The sequence below is a fragment of the Nothobranchius furzeri genome, chromosome 1 (assembly GCF_043380555.1).
Source record: "Nothobranchius furzeri strain GRZ-AD chromosome 1, NfurGRZ-RIMD1, whole genome shotgun sequence".
In the NCBI taxonomy this organism is placed as follows: domain Eukaryota; kingdom Metazoa; phylum Chordata; class Actinopteri; order Cyprinodontiformes; family Nothobranchiidae; genus Nothobranchius; species Nothobranchius furzeri.
Genome location: NC_091741.1, coordinates 61,838,679 through 61,856,944, shown reverse-complemented (window position 1 = coordinate 61,856,944; position 18,266 = coordinate 61,838,679). Strand labels below are relative to the sequence as shown.

Here is an 18,266-nt window from a genome sequence, read left to right as displayed (position 1 = left end):
GCCAGATGTGCTCTTCACAGAATACTGGCTTTCATAATCTGTGCTGGTTCTGATTTATCAACCAGTGCATCCCAAGAACCTGGATCCATTGTCTGGCCAGACTTTATCATTCTGATGAGCTGCTGTGGTTGCAGGAGGTCAAGCTGAGAAAGAAATCTGGACATGCTACGTGGACACACGTCCCTCTGCTGAATGAACCACCTGATCTTTGTTGGAGCTGATTTGTCTGGTGACAGAAAAATAAACAAAACTCTGGCTTTATCTGCGGGAAATATCACTCTGGAACTGCCTAAAGTGTGAAAACTTTTTTTTTTAATTATTATTATCAGTTGGGTTTTGGTGGGTTGTTTTACGTCTTTAACGCAAACGTATTTTAATAAATTTGCTTAAAGCTTTTTGTCCCTTTTTCTTAGCTGGATGAAAATCCTGATGCTGAAGATTAAAAGATAATTTTACAAATCAAAGTACATACTAGGAAAACACTTATGTAGTTGCGTTACATTTGTTGCATTAATGCCACCAGGGGAATCACCCCAACTGCATCTGGAAACCTGACGGTGCGCAGCGCGCAACTCTTCCCCAAATCCAGATGTTTGTAATGATGGAGGGATCAGAACGGAGGTGTAGAGATGGGATCTTACCTGTAATATTCCCACTCCCTTCCCGCACCTTGACGCCCGTTTAAACCATCTGCTGGGCGGCTGCTGCTACAATCCAGCTGCGCGTCTTCGCTGTGGAGACATTTGCCTCCAGCTCGGGCGGAAACAGCAGCGGTGCCCTTTTCTTCTTTTTTATATTAATAAAAATTCTTTCAGGTTAAATCAAATAAGCTTTTGACTCCAAACCATTTGTTTTAGAAGAGGAACATATCATCCAGGATGGAGAAGAGTCCGTTAGTCCACTCAGTCAAACCTCTCGGATGGTTTATCCGCCTCTTGTTGAGGAGCAACACCAAGCAGGTGCCTCAAAACGGCGTTTTCAAATCCAGGTGGATCACTCCATTCTCCTGGTCCGTCTCCCCGGTAGGGTGGGTTCTCCTCCGCGTCTTAAAGCAGACTGACAGCTCCGCTCCGTGCGCACCAACTTTTATGGAGACTCCAGAGCGCAGGACTCCGGGCTTGTGGCGCGTTCACGAGGCTGCTTTGGCTTAGAACAGCGGCTTGAACCAATTTTACAACCAGAAAGGGATTTTTAAGCAAACCGTAAAAATTACTTCTGCTGATGTGGATTCAGTTAAATATTAAATGATCTGATATGAACCCAAATCCATCTGCCTCTCCTTGGACTTGAGTGGTTCAACTCTGCAACGACCACATGGGTAAAGTTGCCCTCTACTGCCATCGTGCGGCTAATCAGCGTATAAAACCAAATAAAAACTATTTTCTACCCAAAACAAGCATGAAAACCCGTCTGGTAGTTGTTTATTTCAGGATAAAAACAGTCCAGTTGCACACACCCAAATATTTGTTTTTAAAAACAGCATAAATTTATGATCTGGCGCAAGTGAAGACAAACAAAACATCACATTCATAGAAGCACAAAGTGATTGGCATTTTCAGCTCAGAAATATAAAGGGACACTCACAAAGTCCTGTCAGCCGTGTCCATTTCAAAGCTTTTTTTTTTTTTTTTTTTTACTTGTTACAGAATGTCAGGAGAATTTCTTCCTAAGGCAACGTTAAGAGATCAGATCCTGTTTTTCCGCCTTTGGGACCAATATCAGGGAACATCCAGGCGCTCTGATTCAAGCTGCTTCTGAAAGGCATCAGTGGCTGTGGTGGTAGTAAAGTAGTCCATTACCCCCCCCCCCCCCCCCCCCCCCCCCAGTTCCTCAGCATTCCTCCTTGATGTAGATTTGGTCGTCTGTGTCCATCTCCAGGTGTTCCAATCGCTCCGTCTGTCCGTTCATGATCTCATCTGGGGTTTTCATGAACCTACAAGACAAGTTGCTTTGGTTTGGAAATGAAGCCAAGCACTGATTTTAGAATTTGAAAAACATCGTGGACTAAATTTACCTGAACAGGAGTCTTTGCCCAGGCTCTTTCCTGATGATATTCAGTTTGTAGTAGTGTCTCAGTGCTCGTGACATCTTCTCGTACGTCATGTTGGTTCTGTTCTGTGAGGGCCAAAGAGTAAAGGTGTCATTTAGATTCTCTGTGGCATTCACAAGGTGTAATAGATAAGTTTAGAATAGAAATGTTCCTTTTTAAGGAGCCCAAATATCTAGATCAGTTAAGGAAAGTAAAAAATACACAATCCTGAAAGGTTTATTAGAATAAAAACTTATTATAGTCTATTCTTTTTGGGGTCATTTTTGGAGGGAGGCCCCAGTGACAAACTGCAGCTGCTCCAATCTCATCCCGATGGGTTCCCACATCGTCGCTCCCATCATGTTCTAATGGGGGTGTGCCTGGAAAACCTACAGGGAGAGATGTCCTGGAGACATTCTACCTTTCACCGTAGAGGAGCAGCAGCTACTGGAGAGCAATAGCTCACACGTGACCGTCAAAAGGAACTGATTTGGTAGGTTAGGCATCTGGACTGCCCTCTAGTGGAGGTAGTGACTAATACACCAACGTAAAGCAGACATTGGGAGGCAGTGGGCAGCGAGGTTGATTGTTTGAAACTCATTTACATTCATAATGTAAGCGTGAACGGACCTTGATGCTGAGCTCCACCACCCAATGAGGGAAGCTCATTTCTGCAGCTTGAATCCAAGATCTCTATCTTTTTGGATGAATCTCATGATGAGTGTTGGAACTTGGATAGACCAACAAATCAAAAACTTTGCCCTTCAGAACAGGTCCTTCTGGACCACTAAAGACTGGATCAAAGCTCTCATTTCTGCAGACAAAGCAATGATCCATTGACTCCTCACTTGCTAATCTATCCATCACCCATGCACCAAAACGTCACACACCAGTTTGCTGATTTAATTTAAACACAAATCAAACCCGTTTTAATGGTTACTCTTGGCACAAATAAATGCAGATAAATAAAAATCTCCTCTAAAGGTAAAACTTAAAGTTGGAATATGGAACATTTTAATAAAAAGGTATATTAAAAAATAATAAAATACCTCCACGGGGCGTTTAGAGGTTTGCAGAATGGACATACAGTTTCTCCTTTAAAAGTTATATTTACAAAGAAAAATATGATTTTTTTTTGTCTGTCAGGCACAACATTGGGTATATGTTTACATCCACAAGCCACTAGAGGGCACTCTTGCACTAAAAGGTCAACTCATCAAGGCATGGTTGGGACTGTATAAAATGGCAGACTTGACAAGTCAAGCAGCTGATTATGAGCCCAGAAGATGTTCCAATGGTAAATGCTGTTGTAAAATAAACTCATTAGTAGAAATGAGTCTTTATCCTGTACGATTTGTCTCTGAACATGGTGCTGGAACGTGTCAGCAGTGATCCAACATCCCAGCATTGCAATAACACTGAACACCAGAGTTCGCCAGATTGTCCGTGTTCCATTGTCAACCTTTAAGTCCAATTTAAAGTATTTGTCCTCTACTAACTTACAGGGGCGTAGCACCAAATTCTGGGCCCTAGGTACAAGTCTTCTAGGTGGGCCCCCATGCTCAATTACTTAATATCTCTCTTACACATTTTTTGTCATGCTATAAGACAAGATAATAAATATGATCTTAGTTTAACCTCTATATTGAGCAAATAAAAATGCCAGCATAATAAAAGTGAAATGCCCAGACTTCACATAAAATTATTTTTATTTGCCAACAATGTGTTCAAACAAAAATCCTGGAATTTATTTTCCAGTAAATGCCCACTGACGGGTCTTCATGTTAGCAAAATCACTTATGAGATCTTTAAAGTCCAATCCTTTGGCTAATTGGCTTTCAATAGAAAGAAGAGATAGGCTGTTCAGTCTATCCTGGGACATTGTTGATCTCAAATAATTTTTCACCAGTTTCAGTTTGCCAAAAGCCCGTTCACCCCCAGCAACAGTCACAGGTAGTGTGCAAAAAAATCCTCAGTCCAATACAAACTTCTCCAAAAATGCTCTGTAATTGCATCCTGTATAGATGGCATTAAGCAGCTCAAGAGGAGACAGAATGTGTGGAAATGTGGCACCATATATTGTTCTCAGGTGTAGCATCTCATTCTCAAATTCAGCTGTGAGATCCTTGTAATATTTTCTCATCAGTGCCTGGCATGATATCTTCATCTGCTCTTCAGTCATGTCTGTCATGGTTCATGATGTTAAGCTTTGCTGATATACCGGTATATTGATATATTAAATACATATGACATGAAATAAACCAGGTTCTCTCTGTGAATGTAATGTACTCTAAATTTTATAATCCCTGCATTATCAGCCAAATTATAAGATTGTCCGTTTTCAAGATCAAATATAAAGAAATTTAAAATAGGCTTAAAATATCTAACCAAGTCAATAACAATCCTCTAACACCAGTGTCATCATGCTATACGAAAAACAGTGGCAGCTTCACATTCCTGAGATTACCACGAATCCATCGATACCAAGTTTGTCCTGGTCCATGACTGGGAAGGAGCTGAAATATCCACACAGAGTGAACCTGTTTTTACAGCGAGGTCCGCAAATTAATTGGCGGCGGCCGCCCGCGATAATTCTGATTAATATATATATATATATATTAATTTGTGTTTTCACTGATAACACTAATTAATTTATATTTGATCTTGATGGTGAAACTAAAGGCGTTTAACACTGAACACCTAACATGAATGCAGCTTCTGAGAGCTAGCTAATATCAGCTAAAACTGTGTTCTGCTGCTACTCACCTTCCTTCTTGAAAAACCTAGTCAATACTTGCTTCTGTTCAATTAACCTCTTCTCCTTCTCCTTATTTTCTTTTCTTTTCTGGAAGCCAGATTTCCCTTTCTTGGGAAAAGACATGACTGACTCTCCTGCCTCCAGCTCTGGCTGTCGGCATCTGCGATGTCTCATAGCTGTACATGCGGCCGTGCAGCCCCTGGCCGCTGGTGTGGACTAAACCACTTTGCACATTTTTAAGGGGTGATAGATGCCTCAGAGATTATTCAGTTATTATTTTTAAGGCGAAATTCTGTTTCTTAACCTCTTTATCCAGGTAAAGGAAGTTTATTAAGACATTAAGTAAGTTGGGGGGGGGAAACAACAACAATAAAACATTTTTATTCAAAGCTGTCTCAGGGCCCCTCCCTGCAGTGGGCCCTGGGTAAACGGTACCCTTTCCCCCCCCAGTCCGACGCCCCTGCTAACTTAGCTTGGCCTGCCAGACTCGTCCTCTGTTTAATTCTACACAGAGAACTATGCTACTACTAACTAGCTTTTTGTTTTTTAACTCTATTTAATGGTAAATCAGATCACACTTGTGAGCACCACAGATGATAAACAATAAAGTGACCTTGATCATGTTCTTCTAAGGAACTCACCAGTAGCGATGGGTACCAAATTCGGTACTTTTTAAGGTACCGACTGAATTCCACTGTACCGACTGAGCACCGATTCACATCATTTGAAAAGGTGCCTCGTTTCGGTACCCGGCCTTCATAACAAAAACTTGCCGAGACAGCTGCGCATGCGCAAGAGCGTTATGTCGCTCGCTGTGAGCCAGTTGTAAACAGAGCAGCATGGCAAAAAGAACACAGGCTAAAGCTTGGGTCCACTTCACTAAATGTGATGGGTAACTGGGTGATGATGAAACCAGCGACAACGATCTAAGTGAGACATCCTCATCTTAATCTGCTCCGGTAGGTAAATAAAATGTTTAAGATAACGTTAGCTTGATATGGAAGCTTCCGTTCCGCTAATGGTGTGTTCACTTACTCCTAGGAACTCCGAAATTCCGAATAAAGAACATGAACGCACTCTAAAGTTTGGCTTCACTTTACTAAATGCGATGGGTGATTGGGTGAAGATGAAACCAGTGACGACGATTTAAGTGTGAGGCATCATCGTTTAAATCTGCTCCAGCAGTTAAATAAACTTTAAGATAACGTTAGCTTGATAAATTAGCTTCCATTGCCACCATTGTTATCAGCTAATGGTGCGTTCGCTTTCTCCTCAGAAATTCTAGCTTCCCAGTAGGAAAAATCAAATGAAAAAGGACGGCAAAAGGAATGAAGATACACAGTAAATTTAGTTCACAGTAAAGATGTTTGCTTCAGTTTAATTATCAGCTTATAAAACTACAAGGACGATGTTCAAATACAAACAGTTGTATGTTATTTATCATGATATTTATTAAATATGGTAATATATTGAGAAAAATATATATTTAATTATAAAAGAGAATTAAAATATTAAACACTCAAAAGTATCGAAAATTGGTACCGTTACGTACCGGTACCGTACCGAATCTATTCAAATGTCAAAGATTCCCATCCCTATTCACCAATGGATTTACCTTTAGGATAAAAAAAAAAAACAGAGAGCAAATCCAGGGAATCTGATGTTTTTCATTTCGAGCCAAGCACGAGACATTTCTAACGTCTCGTATAACCAAGGTTTGAAGATTCTTACTTAAAAGTAATTATTTTTATTTAAAATACTGCATGTTCTTTTTAGAGCAGTGGTTCCCAACATGGGGTCCATGACAAAACTCTGGATGTCTGTTTAAAGGTTGTAATTAATCACTTCTGATGTGTGAATATGGGTAATAGTTGGGGTTTGGGTGGACCTAGCTTGTCTTGGACACAAGCAAGGGGGACCTCACGGAAAAAAGGTTGGTTTAGAGAGTAAAATAATAAAATCTATTTTGCATTTTTAAACAACTTTAAATGTTGGTTTCCCATTAGAAGTTTAAACTAGATGAGTTTGTCCTGCATCTCAAAATGTGGACACCACCGGTCCAAAGAAACCAAATCTGTAGTGTCACTAATTATATTAACCCTCCCACTGTCCTAATGGGTGTGGCCCCGCGAGGAAAGTTGACCATTGAGCAGGGCTGATGGTTAATCCCTTGGGTCCATGTGGCAGGGGTGAGGAGTGAGCACCACCTCACCCCTGCCACGTGGACCTCAAAGGATAAACCATCAATCCTGCTCAATGGTCAACTTTCCTCGCGGGGTCACCCATTGGGACAGTGGGAGGGTTAAACAAAGTCTCTTCATCTGCTTAACAAAGAAGATCCATGTGATCTAAAAGGTCACATGGACCTGCTCACCAAATGAAAGTCAACAACCTTTTAACCTGCTGTGATCTTTGAAATCGGGTGTTTTTATCACTTTCATGATAGCTTTTTGTTTTTTCCCCTTACTGTCAGTAGATGTGGGCGTGTGACTAAAAAAAAGATAAATATTAGGTTACTTGGTTTAATAGTAGTCTTTTTCATCCTGACAAACCTTTCACAATAAGAGCCCTGGGCAATTGCATACGCAAATACTAATACTACCACTACTACTACCACTACTACTTCTACTACTACCACTACCACTTCTGCTACTACCACTACTACCACTACCACCACTTCTACTACTACCACTACCACTTCTATTACTACCACTACTAATACTACCACTACTACTACTACTACTACCACCACTACTACTACCACTACCACCACTACTACAACTACTACTACTACGAATTATGAAAAACTTTATATTTATAGGCTAAAAATAAAACCCATATTATAAATCTGCCATCAGCTTCCCTTATTTATAAATATGAACTTCTAGTTGGTGTGCCTCTGTTTAAAAGCCTTTTTTGTAAACTGCTGCAGTATGTTATCAGGTATTATTGTAGGTGTATTTTGGTTTATTTGAACATGGTTTGATGCACCTCATAAATCAAAAGCTGAGCAGGTGAGCTTTGAAAGTCTCAGATGCTTTGAAGTTAGGTGATAATTAGAGAACATCAGGGAACAAAGAATACTAAAGTCACACAAGATGAGCATTGACAAACAGCTGTGTGTCTCACCAGGCAGGAGCTTGTGGAGTAGTCCACTCCGATTTTTCCACTGCACATTTTTTAAACTCAATCAAACTTGGTACCAAAAAGATTTCCCCTTTTCCCTACTTAAGGATAAAGCCCCTGAGATCAGTGTTTACCTTGTGGTTGCCCCAGAGCCTGGCCAGGCCGTTGGGGTCGATGATTCGGAAGACTTTACTCTCCCGATCCTCCCAGCGGATGTAGTTCTCGTACCTGCTGTCCGACAGAAGCTGGTAGACGTAGTCCCACAGCAGCCTGCAGTCTGAAAAGAGCCAGGAAACAAAAATAATGAGTGTGTCCATGTGAAACTCTGTTTCCTAAACCTAATCTGTCCTTGAGATGACTTTACCCGCTATCCGTCCAATGGGCATTTGCTGCTCCTCTGGAGGAGAAACGGGCATGATGACATGGTTCCTGTAAAGCAACTCCTCCTGCTGCTGCATCAGCTGCTGTTGCTGTAGACTCAGGTGATGATGAGGGACGTGGACCTTCCCCTCCCGCCCATTCTCCAAAGCCACCTGGGACGGGGTTCCACTGCGGCTGTGCTTGAAGTCCATGCCGGCACCCCCACCGCTCCTCGGGCTGAGGAGCAAAGGGTTCATGATGGTGCTGGGCATGAGCTGGATGACACGAGGAGGACCTGCCTCCTGGAGCCCAGGACTGCCCCGGCGGGGGGGTTCTCTGGGGGTGGAACAGCGCCCGTTAGGGGGGACTGGGGACACCGACAGGGGGTACATCTCCTCTGGTAGGTGGTTGTTGCTATCAGGCAGCTGGGAGAAGGTTTGTAGGGGGTCCTCATTGGCAGAATGGGTGTGGTTTGGCTCTGGAGGGGATAGTGTTGGGGCTGGGTTGTGGGGAGAACGAGAGCGGTGACGTAGTTCTATAGTTGGTGGCTGTTCGGGGATGGGGTCTGTACCACGTGGGGTCCGCCGTACCGTCTCTGAGGGAACAACACGGAAGCATTTTAGGTTAATTATTTTATTCCAAAATGTTTTTCATTACGTCGGGATGTGCAGGAATTTCACAGAAATGATTCCTGCAGGAAATAACAAATAGTTGAAAGTTAACATTTAAAGAGACAATATGTAGTTTTAACCATTAATATCTGGAAACATCCATCAAAATGTTGTTGAAAACTAATTAAATGATGACCAGCTGTTAAAAATATTGGCAGCTTTGTCACATATAACCACAAAAATAGGATCTCTGGGTGAAGTCATATTAGTTACGATATTTCCTTCTACGGGAACCCATGAGGACAAAACGTATATACCGATTTGTACAGTTACAAAACATTTGCCATTCATAAATCTTGTTGTTTAACACATTTACCTCTTTGCTTGTTGCCAGTGATGAAAGGGAGTCTGATGTGCTTGACGTTTTTTTGAAGGCTGTGTTCCCACAGATTTTTGACCCTAATGGCCACCCGTTGGTTAGGTCTTACTTGAACACAAAAATACAGTTTGCTTGCAATGATTCAGGTATGTACTGCCCCCCAACGCCAGGGAAAATAAAATCATCACTTTAACTGAATTAGAGAATTTTCCCATCTTACCTTAGCACAAGAAGACTAGAGTTTGATTATTGATTTCTTCTATAATGATTCTCACCAATACTGCTGGAGTCCCTGATCACTCGCCTTTACTATGATGTATAAGTTGTAAGGACCACTCATTTATTGAAGTAGAAACTCAGCTACACACATGGGTAATGCCCCAAAATAGGCCCACATCTTCTGCTGGTATTCACTCTTGTTCTGAGCTTCAAGTGCTGCCAGGTGACAGGTGAGTAACTGGAATCTGACTGACCTTCAGCAAACCCTGGTCAGGGAATGGAAGGTCAATCCTCAGCAACGTAACTTAGGAGTTTAGGTGTTGCGGCTATTTCTGGACCCTCCACATGCTACTGAGGCCCATTGCAGTGGAAAATTCATAAAGTGTAAAAGAAAAGTACAATATGAGCTGGTTTGTTCTGACAGATGAATGATCCTTACAGGCTCTACGTAGGCTTTCATCTACATAATTTTCATTACCACGAAGCATCACAGCAACAAAAAAATGATTAAAAACCAATAAATAATCAACAGCGTAGAAATAATTTACTAAAAGCACATGTTCTTAGCCATTATGTTAAGTTTAATGTGGGCAAAGATGGTAGATAATGAAATGAAGATGATGGAAACAACACTCAGAGAAAGGCTGGCCTCAGAAACTATAATAATCAGAAACAACATTATTATTTATCCAATTAGTTCTGGTCCATCACAGCGGTTTTTTACAACCACTGTTATGTGTTTAGTTTCCTTCTGCTGTAAATAGGTCAAAAGGCTGGGAAGGGAAGAAAATCCTCATGGTTTCTAACGTTTTGGGGCTTTAAACACACCACTAGATGTCACCAATACCTCAAAATTGAAGCTGAGGATGAGCTGATTTGATTTTAGATGCCTTAAGTAAAAAGACTGAAAGTACTTAGCTGATTTGCTCACTTTAAATGTCGAATTGACAACATTTAATCATTTGACTTTATAAGTAGAAAGTTTAATCTCTGAAGATCAATCTTTCATTCAGGATTCGTTTGTGGTCCCTGAGGCGGACAGCTGCTGTACCGAGGGGATGTTAGTAAAAACGGATGATCTCACTTTAGGTGTAGGCAGAAGAAACCCATATCCCAGATTTACACAGTAGGGAAAGAAGATGTTTGAACCACTTAGCTGCATAATCAAGTTAACAAACCTTCCAGATGTTATGAACACATTAAAAATACAAAAAGCTTCTTGTATAACATTCTATAAACATTCAAACCTTTTATGAACGACAGAAATATTAAAAGTGACAAAGTTTTTACGGTGGCATCTGAAGACGTTCTGAAAAGGGTGGATTTAGATGGATTATAAATATGTACAAAGTCCTTTTTAATATCAAAATTAGCTTACTCCCAAAACAAAAAAATCTAATGATTTTTTGAGGAAAAATCTAGAAGATCCAACAGCACCAGAAAAAAGCAAAATACTTTATAGAGAATGACACAGTTTCAAGAAGGACAGAAAATAAGCCATACTCTAAAAAACCATCAAGGACAGACTGATTATTGGCTAAAGCCCAGAGACTGGACATGAGAATAAATAATTATCTGGATGAATAAAAGTGGGCACTTCCATCAATCCTGTGTGCCGACAGCCAAGCATCCACTACTATTAGTAAAATGTAGCAAGAACAGATTTTAGGAACTCTAACCAACACAGACCCAGTTAGAGGTCTAGTTCTAGGTTGTTAGTGCTGTGAAGAACTAAAATAACACAAAGATTGAAATAAATAAAAACCCATTAAGACGTGTTCTCTCCACCTATTAAATTCTTATTCATACAACATGTATGTAAAGCTTCTCAGTCAAAGAAGTTCCCTGAGACCCCTAGTGCCCTCTTGGTGGCGCCATTGTTACAGATTGCCCTTTTAATAATCAGAATTTCAAAATACTTCTTTAAAAATATACATAGAAAAAATGTGAGTATTTTTTTGTGTTCAAAAACTCTCCTGTTTTAACCACAAACCAAGCAGAACAAGAGCTCTGACCTGAATCACCGATTCCACATAAAAAATAAAAAATAAAATAACCACAAGCAAATACAGATGCGTGTCATGATTTCATAATAAAAAGATGCACTGCTTGATAGATGAACATTATTTTCTGTGCTGGGCTTAAGCTCCTGGAGTTTGAGGCTTCTACCACCACCTCTGGGTGGTTGGGTGTCTGAGCAAGTAGAAGCTTGTCTGCACATGAAGGTATGACAGCCAATTACTGCAAGGCACTCCCACGGCACAGTAATGGTCTAAACCAGAGTGAAAAGGATTGAATGTTGAATGAACACACTCCAATAACAGCTCGGTGTATGTGACATGTTACTGGTACCTGAGACGAATAAAAATGTTTGAATACAAGTTCTACCTCACATTAATACTATTTGTTTCATTGCTTCTTTGTTGGTGTGCACGTTAAAGGGTTAAAAAGTTGAATGACAAAGTGTCAGATACACTTTCTCTGAATGGATTCGTTTTAAAGACAGGCACTCGCCACCGTGAATCACTCACTTTGCATGCAGCTTGTATTGTTTAAATAAAGCAGCATTTCCTGGTGGAGCAGGTTTTACTGTCAACATTTCATCTGGAAGCTCAAGCTGCATGCTTTCTTGTTGTCATGTCACATTTTCTCAGATTAAAGCCAGGAGACAGTTTCAGGTATTTAAACATCCTTTCTGTCTGCTTCCTTAAAAACAGCAGAGTAAGAGTCAGATCGCTCCCTTTGCACCGTCTACTTTCATTAACACCCCCTCTTCCTTATACAGAGGACTATCACACAGTCAGAAGAAAAGACCAGACAGAACTCTGACTCGCACACACTAAACACATTGTTGAAGACGAGGGGAATCCCAACACAACCTGTTGGGTTTGATGGTAAAAAGAGTCAACCTGTGAGGATGAGTGCACCAACAACTCATTTTTTGTCTAAACAGTTCATTTTTTAAGTTTTACTAAATCAGTAGTCCCAATGTTTTCTAAAGGGGTTCTGTGGAAAGGTCACAAACTGCCTCAGTTTGGAGAAACAAAGATTAGTTAAGGCCAAAGAGTTGAGCAAACGAGTAACAATCTGATCAGTTTCAACTAAAGGTGCTCCCATCTTGGTGTTGAGGGTCGCTGCAGATATTTGTTCGTGTACGTCACAAAGACGTATAAAAATAAATTTTTCTTAACCTGCTCGACTTTTTGGTGCATCTCGAGTAGGGCTGCACGATATTAGGAAAACCTGCGATATTCGATAACATTGATTAATATTGCGATGACGATATTACTTGCGATAAATAAAAACTTAACTCAGGAACAAAAATAATCAAAATGAGAAAAGCTAAAGGGAAGGAAAGGGAAAAAGAAAATGAACAAGAAAAGGCAATCCGTGGATCCCAGGAAATGCAGATTCAGCAAAAAGAGCAGAACAAAGCTAACTCAGGTGTTTGCTAACCATCTAAATGTGCAGTCCACCTCGGGGGCGGGCATCTAAGCTATGAGAACCCATCCATTTGGCCAAATGGGTGAAGAGCTCTTATTTGTTAAAAAAACATCCTGCTTCCATTTGATTGACAGAATGCATTATGTGTAGCAAACACTTCAGCTGACCATTCATTGCGATATTTATCTGTTCTTTGCGATATGCATATTGTGCACGGTGATATCGCGATAACGATATATTTACGATATATTGTGCAGCCCTGATCTCGAGCTTCAAACTCTTTAAAATATTCATTGCAGTTCATGCAGATGTAATTTTATAAACTTTATGTAGCAATACAGTTCATATTTCAAGATTATTCTGATTGAATGTTTTTTTTATTTCTTGCAGGAAGTAGTTAGCTCCATAGCTTTCTGCAGCAAACAACCTTAGCAGTGGTGGTGAAGAAATTCATAAAGAAACATAAAAGAGTCATCATGTTATTGAGATTAGAGTTGGATTAAGACAGCAGAAGCACTTGTACGCTAGTCCCACTTAAACCAGTCACTGGCACATGTGTCAAGTTCTAATTTACCTGTTTCTCTAAGCTGAGGTTGTTTAAAGATAATTTTGTCCTTCACTTGTCCACTGTCCTCGTTTAAGGACATGTTTCACACTATTTGGAGATACTATAGGTGCCTAGAAGGGTAAGATGGAAATTTGTTTTGTAAATAAGGGCAGAGAACATCAAAAGACCAAGCATTAGCCAGCTTGTCCTTGGAAAGCTTTCATTCATTTACTTAGAAATAGACCCCAACGGGAAAACACAACAGATTTTTAATAAAAATTGCAATATTATTACACTATTAAATTAGCCCTTATTTAAGGCATACTAGTAGATCAGAAGTAAGGACGTAACATCAACAAAAAGGTTCCACTGCTTTCACGTTTATAAAATGGCTGATTTAATGACAGGCCTCCGGCAGAGCTGATAGCAAGAAGAGACAACCTGTTTAGAGAAACAGGAAAAGGTGTTTGGAGGACTGACCTTCGAGCTTCAGGTGCCGCACAGCGCTTTCAGGCAGCGAGTTAAAGGAGTTCCCAGGAAAGTAGGGAGACGGGCCAAACGCGCTGGACTTCCGCTGCTTTAGTATATGCTGCAGCAGCTCATACAGGACATCCCCTGCAGACACACAAAGGTCAAAGGTTATCAGACATCTCCTGGTGACGTTTGATTTCCGAATGAATTGAGAAACAAGCACCAATGTTGCCCGTGGCATCAACTTCCCCTTTTGTCTATGCTTTCCAGGATACAGTGTTGCCATGACCCCCTAATATTCATGAAGCTGAAGCAATCATGGAAGAACCACTCAAGAGGGGAACTCAGGACATGCGAGGTTGTTACTGAGGCTGTGGTTTATGGTCGTTTTGGTAGACTAATCTGTACATTTCTTCCAGATTGGTTCATTACTCAATGGTCATTTCACCTCGCCTGCTCAGGTGTAGCTGAATATCACCTTGATGTCTGTGTGTTAATGCAAGAACACTTCGAGAGCAACAGACCGTCAATAAAAGCTTCTGACAAAGCTGCTGCATGATGGATGCTGTAGGTTTAACAAAGAGTAAAAAAGCCCAAATCAGTGAGAGCTAGATTATAAATGACCGCCACCAATGCACGTGGGTGACGGTGGCATAGGAGTTAAGTGCTCGCCCCGTAATCGGAAGGTTGCCAGTTCGAGCCCCGCTCAGTCTGTCGCTGTTGTTGTGTCCTTGGGCAAGACACTTAACCCACGTTGCCTGCTGGTGATGGTCGGAGGGACCCGTGGTGCCAGTGCTCGGCAGCCTCGCCTCTGTCAGTGCGCACCAGGGCAGCTGTGGCTACATCGTAGCTCATCCCCACCAGTGTATCAATGTGTGTGCGAATGGGTGAATGATTGTGTTGTAAAGCGCCTTGAGGGGTTCCAGGACTCTAGAAGGCGCTATAGAAAATACAGGCCATTTACCATTTTTAGACTATGTGTCACAAATTGGAATGACTAAATCTAAAACCCAACAGGAACCTTCAGTGTTGGTTTTAAACTAGACCTCATCTCCCACTGACCGATCATATTTAAGACCTTTTTTTTCCTTTAACAAGGAGACAAAAGTCCAGAAGACATTGAGCTGTTTAGAAGACAACACAAACGACCTGTTGACAGACATAAATGGACCAAAGTGTTATACGATCTTGGCTTTTTCCTTTAAGTGGTTACACAATAAGGGCCAACAGCAGGAAGTTCACTCAATGATTTACAGCACTGTTTTGCCTCGTGACAAAACATTTATACAGCCAACACCAGTCCGCAGGTACAGGACAGCTCTAATCTGCTCTGGTAAAGACTTACCATAACAAGGAAATGATTCCCATAAAGGAAGTAATGGTGAACACGCACACACACACACGCACACACGCACCACTTTCAGTTCTCACTTTCTGGTCTCATGGCACCGAGCAGCACTGAAAGGAAAATTCCTGCTTCCTTATGTTTGCTTCTAATCCTTCATTTTTTAATTGTTTTACTTCCCGTTTAAAAAAATGTTAATTAAAAGTAAAAGAATAATATTTTACAGGAAACGGCAGATTTCACAGTATGAAAATTGATGCATCTGCTTCAGTTTTTTGTTTCATGAGGAAGTTTAAACTTGCTGCTGACAATTTAAATTAAAAAACAGTTTCTGCTGCTGTTATATTACAAATTTTCTTTTTAGTGCATTTACAAATGAAAATTTGGCAAACAGCAGAGATTGATGGGAACTGTGCTCTTATTATCTTCCAAAGGAGGAAAAGGAGATCTCACAAGGAAATGAATCTGTTCCTTTAACTGACTGATGTAATCGACCACAGCACATAAACCCCATTTCTCTGCTGGAACTCGTCGGCCAATAGCGTTCCACATCTAAATAAATCAAATGTAATTGAGATTTTATGAAATATCATAATGAGATTGAGGAATATCATGGCCATAAAAATGTAGAAGGTCACAGTATATTAGTTATGGCCAGCCTACATTTTAAATTAGTAAATAGAGATGTGAAAATGACATTTGACCTAATTAAGTTTTTTCTTTACAGGCAAAATGAATTTCAGCCTAAATAAAGGTGGTGTGCTGTTGGGATTGCTTGCTAAATTAATTCCTCTGCAAGGTGTTCGCTAGAGGTAAAAATACACTCTTTCAGCATCAAAGTACTATTATAAGTAGTGGTGTGTGATTTATTACATCATGATGGTGTTGATGATCTGTCAAAGTAGAGAATTCTCAAATTCTTTAGTGTGTTCTAGGTTCTAGTTTAGGGGCAGCAGTAGCTCAACAGGCTGAGCGAGTTGTCCAGTAATTGGAAAGTTGCAAGTTTGATCCCGGCTCCGGACAGAGAATTTTGCTGTTGTGTCCTTGGGCAAGACACTTAACCCACCTTGCCTGCTGGTGGTGGTCAGAGGGACCGGTGACGTTTGTACTCGTCAGCCTCGCCTCTGTCAGTGCGCCCCAGGGCAGCTGTGGCTACATCGTAGCTCATCACCATCAGTGTGTGAATGTGTGTGTGAATGGATGAATGATACACTGTAAACCACTTTGGAGTCCTTACTCTGATAGGCACTATACAAGTGTGGGTCATTTATCATTCTGCCAGAGGCTGAGAAAAAACATGTTTAGGAACAGTTTCCAACCGGACTGTTTCAGATGTGACACACTGAGCCTGATCCCTGCGGTGTTCATGCAAACAACCGAACACCAGCATCCATCCATGCCCGCTAAACCGAGGTCGGGTCATGGGGGCAGCAGCCTAAGCAGGGAGGCCCAGATTTCCCACTCCCCAGCCACTTGGGCCAGCTACTCCGGGGGAATCCTAAGGCGTTCCCTGGCCAGGCGAGAGACACGGTCTCTCCAGCGTGTCCTGGGTCTTCCTTTAGGTCTCCTCCCAGTTGGACGTGTCTGAAAAACCTCATCAGGGAGGCATCTAGGAGGCATCCTAACCAGATGCCTCCGCTAGATGTGGAGGAGTAGCGGGTCTACTCCGAGCACCTCCCTGATGACCGAGCTTCTCACCCTATCTCTAAGGGAGAGCCCAGCCGCCCTGCAAAGAAAACTCGTTTAGGCCGCTTGTATCCGTGATCTCGTTCCTTCAGTCACTACCCAAAGCTCGTGACCAAAGGTGAGGGTAGGAACATAGATCGACCGGTAAATCGAGAGCTCTCGATTTTAACACCAACATGTCCGACTTAAATTTACTTTCCATTTCCCATCAAATCCAGGAAATTTGGCACTTTTTTTTCTCATGACAAACATATGGCAACTGTTTGATGTCTTGTATTTTCAAAAGTTACAGATAATTGTACACACGCACACGCGCACACACAAACACACTTTTATTTAGTCTGAAACATCACATGTTAACTTTAAGCAGGTAAAATAAACATATTCAGAAGTCATTTTTGTATTTTCATGTCAAAGCGCTTTTGGACACACGTTTGGTTTTAGATGGTCCTTAAAGCTAAAGGCATCAAGAATGAATAAGGAAAAACTCTTAAAGTCCAAAAACAGTTGTAGGTGGTAACACCAAAGAGTAATACTACACTAATACTACCACAGTAATTCTAGTGTGGGCAAAGTGTTTTCTCCAGCCGTGGAAGGCCCGTTACAGTCTCATTACACTTGTGCAAGGTGGAAATCAAAAGAAAATCAGTTCACTTTATTCTTTCAGAGGTTGCGGGGTGGGGTAATTTTCATGCGCTTGGCCGCTGATGTTGCTGGGGCAACGATTGAGGTTGCTGTGTACTTCCTGATCAACCGTCTCCTACTTCCTCCGCCAGCAGTTTTTTCATCCCTCGGCTGTCACCTCTCACTGCCACCGTCCATCATCTGCTCCAGTTGGCTCTGTTGCAGTTCTAGTTTTGCTGTAAATATTTGATTTGTGTGATGCACAAACACATGCTTTCAAGGATAAACTGGATGAAGTTGATTAGGTTCACGCGGTCTCACTCCATCTCATCATTTCGTTTTGTTTCTTGGGTAATTGAAAGATGTAACTTTTCCAAGATCGGTTAAAGTCTTAGTTCCACACAATCAGCTGAGATGACGCATTTCTAAAAAGATCTGGAGATCAATTCTGAGACAGAAATGTGCATGAAGTGTATAAAGAGGAGTACCGGAATGGGGGGATCTGTAACGGAAGTCCTCCTTAGTGAGGAGAAGCAGAGCCTTGCCATTCATCTGGAAAGTGCCGCTGGTGATTGGCCGGAGGGCAAATTCCTTCTCTGCCCACCGCAGCCACTGGGCCACGTCTTCCCTGCTCCAGAAAACTGGCTGCCAACCTGGAGGTGGAGAA

General features: G+C 41.5%; 2 protein-coding genes across 9 annotated transcripts in view; both read right to left on the bottom strand.

The window, feature by feature from the left end:
- Positions 1 to 1,278, bottom strand: part of tafa2 (TAFA chemokine like family member 2) — a 128,736-nt gene extending 127,458 nt beyond the window's left edge. For all 3 annotated transcript variants that reach the window (XM_015953753.3, XM_015953770.3, XM_015953762.3), the window contains exon 1: positions 642 to 1,278. The gene's annotated coding sequence lies outside the window, so the exon portion shown is untranslated. The remainder of the gene's footprint in view (positions 1 to 641) is intronic.
- A 127-nt stretch (positions 1,279 to 1,405) lies between these two features.
- Positions 1,406 to 18,266, bottom strand: part of etv6 (ETS variant transcription factor 6) — a 59,117-nt gene continuing 42,256 nt past the window's right edge. For 5 of the 6 annotated variants that reach the window (XM_054739476.2, XM_015953724.3, XM_054739477.2 and 2 more), the window contains 6 exons: positions 18,088 to 18,252; positions 13,954 to 14,088; positions 8,278 to 8,868; positions 8,048 to 8,190; positions 2,015 to 2,115; positions 1,406 to 1,933 (listed from right to left, as the gene is read on the bottom strand). In XM_054739476.2, coding sequence (XP_054595451.1) covers positions 1,831 to 1,933; positions 2,015 to 2,115; positions 8,048 to 8,190; positions 8,278 to 8,868; positions 13,954 to 14,088; positions 18,088 to 18,252 — 1,238 coding nt within the window. In that variant the 3' untranslated portion in view covers positions 1,406 to 1,830. The remainder of the gene's footprint in view (positions 1,934 to 2,014; positions 2,116 to 8,047; positions 8,191 to 8,277; positions 8,869 to 13,953; positions 14,089 to 18,087; positions 18,253 to 18,266) is intronic. The other variant, XM_070554567.1, reaches the window with a different exon arrangement.